Genomic DNA, 9,388 nt, shown 5'->3' with positions numbered 1-9,388 from the left:
CTGCAGCTGGGGGGGTCACCTGAACCTGGGGGGGGGTCACCTGGACCAGGGGGGGTCACCTGAAACTGGGGGGGGTCACCTGGACCTGGGGGGGTCACCTGCACCTCTGGGGGGGTCAACTACACCTGGGGGTGTCACCTGAACCTGGGGGCATCACCTGCACCTGGGGGTCTCACCTGCACCTGGGGGGTCTCACCCTTGCTCGGGGGTCTCCCCCTTGCCCAGGGGTCTCACCTACACCCGCGGGTCTCACCTGCACCCGGGGGTCTCCCCCTTACCTGGGGGGTCTCGCCCGGGGGTCTTACCTGCACCCGGGGGTCTCCCCCTCGCCCAGGGGTCTCACCTACACAGGAGGGTCTCACCTACACCCGGGGGTCTCACCTGCATCTGGGGGTCTCTCCCGGGGGTCTCACCCACACCTGTCTGGGGGGGCAGGGGGGGGGTTTTGGGGGGGTTTTTGGGGGGCACCTTGAAGGACTGGACGAAGGTCCAGAGCAGGATGCGGATGGTGTAGCCCTGGCGCAGCAGCTTGATGAGGCGCGCGGCGCGGAACAGCCGCAGGAAGCTCAGGTTGATGAAGTTGTTCTGGTGTTGTGGAGGGAAAAAAATAAAAAAAAAGGGGTGAGGGGGGCAAAGGGGACCCCAGAAATGGGGGCAGGGGTGGCGGCGGCGCCCACCTACCCCGAATTCCGTCACCAGGATGTCGGTGATGCTGCCCAGCACCGTCACGAAGTCGAAGACGTTCCAGGCGTCGCGGAAGTAATTCTGGGAACGGGACAGGATGTGGGGTCACCGGGCTTGGGGTACCCCGGGCTGGCCCCAGAAACCTCGGGGTGACCCCAGGGTGGAGCCCTGCACCCAGGATCTGCCGGGTGACAGATCTGGGGCGCTCAGGAGGTCGTTGGGGTCCCTGAGGTTCTGGGATCCCCTGAGGTTTTGGGGTCCCCCGAGGTTTTGAGGTCTCCTGATGTTCCTGAGATCCCCTGAGGTTTTGGGGACCCCAGCATTCCTGGGGTCTCCTGAGGTCCCTGGTGTTCCCTGAGTTTTGGGGTCTCCTGAGATTCTTGGAGTCTCCTGAAGTTTTGGGGTCTCCTGAGGTTTTGGTGTCCCCTGAGGTCTTGGGGTCCCCTGAGATTTTGGGGTCTCCTGAGGTTTTGGGGTCTCCTAAAATCTTGGGATCCCCTGAGGTTTTGGGGACCCCAACATTCCCGGGGTTCCCTGACGTCTTGTCACCCCCCGTGTCCCCAGGGTCCCCGGGGTGGTCCGGGGGTCCCCCCAACCCCGGGGTCCCCCCATACCAGGACCCCGAAGGCCATGATCTTGAGGAGACACTCGAGGGAGAAGAGGGAGGTGAAGACGTTGTTGAACATCTTGAGCACGTTCTCGTAGGTGTCGGAGGCGTCGTAGAACTGCGGGGACAGCGGGGACAGGGGGACATTGCGGGGTGCGGGGGGGTCAGGGGACAGGGACAGGGACAGGGACAGGGACAGGGACAGGGACAGGGGCAGGGACAGGGACAGGGACAGGGACAGGGACAGGGACAGGGGCGTTTCCTGGATCCCAGGGGGTGTTCTGGGGGGGACAGGGACAGGGACAGTGGGGACAGAGCTGCAGGACAAAGCTGAGCTCCAGGAGTGGGTACAGTGGACTCGGGGTGGGTCAGGGGACAGGGACAGGTCCTGGGGGATAGGGACAGGTCCTGGGGGGACAGGGGCATTTCCTGGATGCCAGGGGGGCTTCTGGGGGGGACAGGGACAGGGACAGTGGGGACAGAGCTGCAGGACAAAGCTGAGCTCCAGGAACAGGTCCAGAGCACAGAGGTGACAGAGCAGGACAAACCCCAGCACCAGGAGGATTTGGGGGGCTCGGGGGGGCTGCCAACAACCCCTGGGGGTGCCCCCAGCCCCCCCAGCCCACCTTCATCATGAGCACGATGGTGTTGAGGGCGATCATGGCCATGATGGTGTACTCGAAGGGAGGGGACACCACGAACTGCCACATGCGGTACTGGAAGCTCTGGCGGTTCTGGGGCATGTGCCGCGTCAGCGGCTTGGCGCTGATGGCAAAGTCGATGCAGGCTCTCTGCATGGGGACACGGGGGTGTCACCCAGCCCGGGGGGTGTCACCCACCCCGGGGGGTGTCACCCACCCCGGGGAGACACGGGGGGGTCACCCACCCCAGTGTGGAGATGGTGTCACCCATCCCAGTATGGACATGGGGTGTCATCCATCCCAATGGGGACATGGGGGTGTCACCCACCCCGGGGGGTGTCACCCACCCCGGGGGGACACGGGGGGTCACCCACCCCGAGGGGTGTCACCCACCCCGGGGGGACACAGGGGGTCACCCACCCCGGGGGGACACGGGGGGTCACCCACCCCGGGGGGTGTCACCCACCCCGGGGGGACACGGCGGGTCACCCACCCCGGGGGGTGTCACCCACCCCGGGGGGACACGGGGAGGTCACCCACCCCAGTGTGGAGATGGTGTCACCCATCCCAGTATGGACATGGGGTGTCACCCATCCCAATGGGGACATGGGGGTGTCACCCACCCCGGGGGGTGTCACCCACCCCGGGGGGACACGGGGGGGTCACCCATCCCAGTATGGACACGGGGGTGTCCCCCACCCCAGCAGTAACACAGAGGTGTCCCCCCAGGAGTGACACAGCGGTGTCCCCCCCCCAGCAGTGACACAGCGGTGTCCCCCCCAGGCAGTGACCCGGGGCTGTCCCCCCGCCGTGCCCCCACAGCCCCGCACCTCGTTCTTCTCCAGGCTGTACTCCTCCATCATCTTGTCGCCCTGCTCCTGGAAGGTGATGATGATGAGGGCCACGAAGATGTTGACGAAGAAGAAGGGGAAGACCACGAAGTAGACGACGTAGAAGATGGACATCTCCATGCGGTACCCGGGGCTGGGCCCTTGGTTCTCGTACGTGGCGTCCACCGAGTGCTTGAGCACCCTGAGGGGGCACAGATTTGGGGCTGGGGTCCCTCTGCCCCCCCCAGAGCACCAGGTGGCACTGGGGTCACACCAGGTGACACTGGGGTGGCACTGGGATTGCACCAGGGGGCATGCTGGGGTGGCATTGGGACTTAACTGGGGGATGTGCTAGGGTGACACTGGGTACCTGGGTGGCACTGGGGTCACACCAGGGGACACTGGGGTTGGATTTGGGTCTGGGGTCCCGCTGCCCCCCCTCAAGCCCCCATCCCCAAATGCCATCCTTACTACGGTGACACATTAGGTACCCAGTTGACACTGGGGTTACACCAGGTGACACCAGGGTTGGGTTTGGGTCTGGGGTCCCGCTGCCCCCCTCACAGCCCCCTCCTCACTGCGGCCAGCCCTCTCCGGTGGAGACGGTGAAGAGCGTCAGCAGCGCCCAGAGCACGTTGTCGTAGTGGAACTCGTACTTCTTCCACTCGCGCTTCTGCGCCTTCACCTCGTTGTCCTTCTCGTAGACCAGGTACTCGCCCCTGGCGGGGAGGGGCGCGGGTGGGCGAGGGCCGGGCGGGGGGCGCGCGGCCCCGCGGGCCGGCCCTACCTGCAGTCCTTCTCGAACTCCTTGGACTCGTCGGTGCAGTAGAAGAACTTGCCCTTGAAGAGCTGCACGGCCACCACGGCGAAGATGAACATGAAGAGCATGTAGACGATGAGGATGTTGAGCACGTTCTTGAGCGAGTTCACCACGCAGTCGAACACGGCCTGAGGGGAGCGGGGTTGGATTTTATAGTGTAATGTATTGTACGATATTGTATTATATTGTATCATATTGTATTTTATTGTATTATATTGTATTGTATTGTATTATGTTGTATTATATTATATTTTATATTTTATAGTGTATCATATTGTATTGTATTGTACTATATTTTACTATATTAATTTTATTGTATTATATTGCATTATACTGTACTTGTATTGTATTGTATTATATTGTACTACATTGTATTATATTGTATTGTATTGTATTATACTGTACTATATTGTATTATATTGTATTATATTGTACTATATTGTATTATATTATATTTTATTGTATTATATTGTACTATATTGTACTATATTGTATTATGTGATATTATATTATATTGTATTATATTGTACTATATAATATTTTAGTGCATTATATTGTGTTATACTGTATTATGTTGTATTATATTGTATATTGGTATGATATTGCTGCTCCCCTCCCCCCTCCTCCCCTCCCCCTTTTCCCTCCCTCCAATCCCAGCCCTTCCCCCCGCCCCAACCTGAGGCGGGTTTGGGGTTTATTTTGGGGAGGGGGCGTGGGAATTTGGGGCGGGGGGAGCGAGGCACGAGCACGAGCACGAGGAAGAGGACGAGGACGAGGACGAGGAGGGAGACGAAGGCTGAAGGATTTACCGTGAGCTGCTCCTGCGGCGGAGGGAGGCGGAGGAAAGACAAGGCACGGTCAGACAGAGACCCCTCCCCTCCCCCCGGGACCCCCGGAGCCCCCCGAGGGAGGGGGGGACCCTCGGGGCAGCCCCCCCTCCGGGGTCTGCTCCGGGGTTACTCCCGGCTTACTCAGGGGCTGCTGGGGCTCGGGGGATGCTCAGCACAGCCTCGGGGGCGGCTCGGTTACCCGGGGGATGCTCAGACTTTACTCAGAGGATGCTCAGACTTTACTCAGGGGATGCTCAGACTTTACTCAGAGAATGCTCAGACTTTACTCAGACTTTACTCGGGGGATGCTCAGACTTTAGGGCTGCTCAGTTATTCGGGGAATGCTCAGACTTTACTCAGAGGATGCTCAGACTTTACTCAGAGGATGCTCATGCCCAGCCTTGGAGGCGGCTCCTCAGACTTTACTCAGACTTTACTCAGAGGATGCTCAGACTTTACTCAGGGGATGCTCAGACTTTACTCAGAGAATGCTCAGACTTTACTCAGAGAATGCTCAGACTTTACTCAGAGAATGCTCAGACTTTACTCAGACTTTACTCAGGGGATGCTCAAACTTTACTCAGACTTTACTCAGAGGATGCCCAGACTTTACTCAGGGGATGCTCAAACTTTACTCAGAGAATGCTCAGACTTTACTCAGACTTTACTCGGGGGATGCTCAGACTTTAGGGCTGCTCAGTTATTCGGGGAATGCTCAGACTTTACTCAGAGGATGCTCAGACTTTACTCAGAGGATGCTCAGACTTTACTCAGAGGATGCTCAGACTTTACTCAGAGGATGCTCAGACTTTACTCAGAGGATGCTCAGACTTTACTCAGAGGATGCTCAGACTTTACTCAGAGGATGCTCAGACTTTACTCAGAGGATGCTCAGACTTTACTCAGAGGATGCTCAGACTTTACTCAGAGGATGCTCAGACTTTACTCAGAGGATGCTCATGCCCAGCCTTGGAGGCGGCTCAGTTACTCAGGGGATGCTCAAACTTTACTCAGGGGGTGCTCAAATTTTACTCAGAGGATGCTCAGGCTTCACTCAGAGGATGCTCAGGCTTTACTCAGAGGATGCACAAACTTTACTGGGAGGATGCTCAGGCCAGCCTTGGAGGTGGCTCAGTTACTCGGAGGATGCTCAGACTTTACTTTAGGGCTGCTTAGTTACTCAGGGGATGCTCAGAGTTTACTCAGGGGATGCTCAAACTTTACTCAGAGAATGCTCAGACTTTACTCAGACTTTACTCGGGGGATGCTCAGACTTTAGGGCTGCTCAGTTATTCGGGGAATGCTCAGACTTTACTCAGAGGATGCTCAGACTTTACTCAGAGGATGCTCATGCCCAGCCTTGGAGGCGGCTCAGTTACTCAGGGGATGCTCAAACTTTACTCAGGGGGTGCTCAAATTTTACTCAGAGGATGCTCAGGCTTCACTCAGAGGATGCTCAGGCTTTACTCAGAGGATGCACAAACTTTACTGGGAGGATGCTCAGGCCAGCCTTGGAGGTGGCTCAGTTACTCGGGGGATGCTCAGACTTTACTTTAGGGCTGCTTAGTTACTCAGGGGATGCTCAGAGTTTACTCAGGGGATGCTCAAACTTTACTCAGAGGATGCTCAAACTTTACTCGGGGGATGCTCAGACTTTCTTTTACAGCTGCTGAGACACTGGGGGGATTCTCACCCTTTACTCACAGGATACTCCCCCTTTACTCGGGCTCCCCCCACGCACGGGCACAGGACGGACACACGGACGCGGTGACAAACGGCAAAGCGACAACAGCGAGCGGGACAGAGCCCGGGCAGGGGGGAACTGGGAGGGACTGGGATGGACTGGGAGGGACTGGGATGGACTGGGGGGGACTGGGAGGGACTGGGATGGACTGGGGGGGGAACTGGTTTATACTGGGGGGGACTGGGAGGGCCAAAAATGGAACTGGGATAAACTGGGGGGGACTGGGATGGACTGGGATGGACTGGGAGGGAAACTGGGGGCACTGGGAGGGGCTGTACAAATGTCAAAGACTTCTGCCTAAGAGTGTAATACAAGCATGAGCTATCAGACAGCACATGGATACAAACCGAGGAGGAGGATATAATAAAAGGCAGCAGTAAGATGTGAGATTATAATCATTCAGTAAAGAAACACCTGGCTTTTGAAGGTCAAGGAAACAAAGAATTTGAAACAGAGGCTTTGCTGATGCTTTCTAGGATGTTTTGTGTGCAGAAGAGCACCAACTGTGCAATCCTCCTGCAAGTACAGCAATGGGCAGCAGTCATGAAGCACAGCTAGGTGATGAAAGATGTCAACAGAAAAGGATAGATTATAAACTGCTGAAGAAAATGAGGAGGAGCAGAAGGCTATATAGATTTTTGGCCTATGTTGGGATTATTTCAAATCCTTTTAACTTTCCTTCTCTTAAATAATGTTGTTGTAGAACATCAGGGTTAAAACATTCATCCTACATACAGTATATTATAGTTTATCAGAAGAGTCACATGTTAATCTGACACAGTAATTTCTGTTATCTTTCAGTTCCAGTAACTACAGAATCCAAATGATTTAAAGATTGAAGTCTTGTGAGAATACATCTGATTCTTTCCTTTTGTGTGTCAAGTTATTGAAAATTTCACTCTGAATGGCTGCTGCCATGCTTAATTAGCAAGCAGATTGTAAATGAAACTGCTTCTTCACCAACTGTGACCAGCAGGTATTGACAAGAAAGACATGTAAACTCTACAAATGACTGCTGGTGTGCTTAAACCAGCAGAAAAATATGTTCACTTCAATGTCCCTGGGGCATTTAGCTTTGTATTAGACAGCAGCTTTTCCTGGAAATGTGAGCACAGGACTTGTGAACTTGCAAAAATCTATAATGTTCCAGCTGTTTGAAAAGGTCCCCACACACTTATTGGTACAATGTTGTCAATATTTAACTCAGTAAGTTAAAAACTTTTCTTCTAGGGGATATAAAATCAAAAAAGAGATTGTCCATTTTTCCACTTTTCAAAATAGTTTTTGATCTATTTTTGTTACTCTTTTTCTTCCAGATATTGGGACTAAAGCCTTAAAGCTGTACTTTTCCCTTAACTGCAAGATCTTTTGCTCTCCACCATGAAAATTTTAATTTACCTAGTAAAATTATTCTCCTAAAGGAGAAAAAAATACACCCTTGCAGGAAAAAAGTAAGAAGGCTGCTCCCCTCCCCCCTCCTCCCCTCCCCCTTTTCCCTCCCTCCAATCCCAGCCCTTCCCCCCGCCCCAACCTGAGGCGGGTTTGGGGTTTATTTTGGGGAGGGGGCGTGGGAATTTGGGGCGGGGGGAGCGAGGCACGAGCACGAGCACGAGGAAGAGGACGAGGACGAGGACGAGGAGGGAGACGAAGGCTGAAGGATTTACCGTGAGCTGCTCCTGCGGCGGAGGGAGGCGGAGGAAAGACAAGGCACGGTCAGACAGAGACCCCTCCCCTCCCCCGGGACCCCCGGAGCCCCCCGAGGGAGGGGGGGACCCTCGGGGCAGCCCCCCCTCCGGGGTCTGCTCCGGGGTTACTCCCGGCTTACTCAGGGGCTGCTGGGGCTCGGGGGATGCTCAGCACAGCCTCGGGGGCGGCTCGGTTACCCGGGGGATGCTCAGACTTTACTCAGACTTTACTCAGAGGATGCTCAGACTTTACTCAGGGGATGCTCAGACTTTACTCAGAGAATGCTCAGACTTTACTCAGAGAATGCTCAGACTTTACTCAGAGAATGCTCAGACTTTACTCAGACTTTACTCAGGGGATGCTCAAACTTTACTCAGACTTTACTCAGAGGATGCCCAGACTTTACTCAGGGGATGCTCAAACTTTACTCAGACTTTACTCAGAGGATGCCCAGACTTTACTCAGGGGATGCTCAAACTTTACTCAGAGAATGCTCAGACTTTACTCAGACTTTACTCGGGGGATGCTCAGACTTTAGGGCTGCTCAGTTATTCGGGGAATGCTCAGACTTTACTCAGAGGATGCTCAGACTTTACTCAGAGGATGCTCATGCCCAGCCTTGGAGGCGGCTCAGTTACTCAGGGGATGCTCAAACTTTACTCAGGGGGTGCTCAAATTTTACTCAGAGGATGCTCAGGCTTCACTCAGAGGATGCTCAGGCTTTACTCAGAGGATGCACAAACTTTACTGGGAGGATGCTCAGGCCAGCCTTGGAGGTGGCTCAGTTACTCGGAGGATGCTCAGACTTTACTTTAGGGCTGCTTAGTTACTCAGGGGATGCTCAGAGTTTACTCAGGGGATGCTCAAACTTTACTCAGAGGATGCTCAAACTTTACTCGGGGGATGCTCAGACTTTCTTTTACAGCTGCTGAGACACTGGGGGGATTCTCACCCTTTACTCACAGGATACTCCCCCTTTACTCACAGGATACTCCCCCTTTACTCGGGCTCCCCCCACGGCACGGGCACAGGACGGACACACGGACGCGGTGACAAACGGCAAAGCGACAACAGCGAGCGGGACAGAGCCCGGGCCGTTGGGTAGGAATTGGGGAGGGGTCTGACATTGTTGTGGGGCATGTTGGGCAGGATTTGGGGAGGGTCTCGGTCAGGATTTGGGGAGGGGTCTGGCCCAATTTGGGGAGGGGTCTCACGTTGCGGGGCGCGTTGGGCAGGATTTGGGGAGGGGTCGCACGGAATTTGGGGAGGGGGCTCACGTTGTTGCGGGGCGCGTTGGGCTGCACCGGGTCCTCGGCCGCCAGCGCGATGCTGCTCATGGCGATCACCATGAGGATGCACATCTCGAAATAGCGCAGGTTCACGATGTAGTGGCACAGCCGGCGGAACCTGGGGGGCGCGGCCGGGGCTGAGACCCCCGGGACCCCCCCCATATTCCCCGGGACCCCCCGGGACCCCCCAGGACCCACCCTGGAACCCCCCAGAACTCCCCAGAACCCCTCCGAGCCCCCTCCAAAACGCCCCAGAA

At 55.6% G+C, this 9,388-nt stretch overlaps 1 protein-coding gene across 1 annotated transcript in view; it reads right to left on the bottom strand.

Moving 5' to 3' along the window:
• CACNA1A (calcium voltage-gated channel subunit alpha1 A) overlaps window positions 1–9,388 on the bottom strand; it is a 33,805-nt gene that overhangs the window by 2,905 nt on the left and 21,512 nt on the right. The window contains 10 exon segments of the mRNA XM_039717236.1: window positions 420–585; window positions 682–765; window positions 1,299–1,409; window positions 1,918–2,082; window positions 2,763–2,964; window positions 3,341–3,481; window positions 3,550–3,728; window positions 4,326–4,403; window positions 7,755–7,832; window positions 9,057–9,249. Coding sequence (XP_039573170.1) covers window positions 420–585; window positions 682–765; window positions 1,299–1,409; window positions 1,918–2,082; window positions 2,763–2,964; window positions 3,341–3,481; window positions 3,550–3,728; window positions 4,326–4,403; window positions 7,755–7,832; window positions 9,057–9,249 — 1,397 coding nt within the window.

The sequence above is a fragment of the Passer montanus genome, unplaced genomic scaffold (assembly GCF_014805655.1).
Source record: "Passer montanus isolate IOZ18808 unplaced genomic scaffold, ASM1480565v1 scaffold378, whole genome shotgun sequence".
Classification (NCBI taxonomy): Eukaryota; Metazoa; Chordata; class Aves; order Passeriformes; family Passeridae; genus Passer; species Passer montanus.
This window is presented reverse-complemented; position numbering and strand designations above follow the sequence as displayed.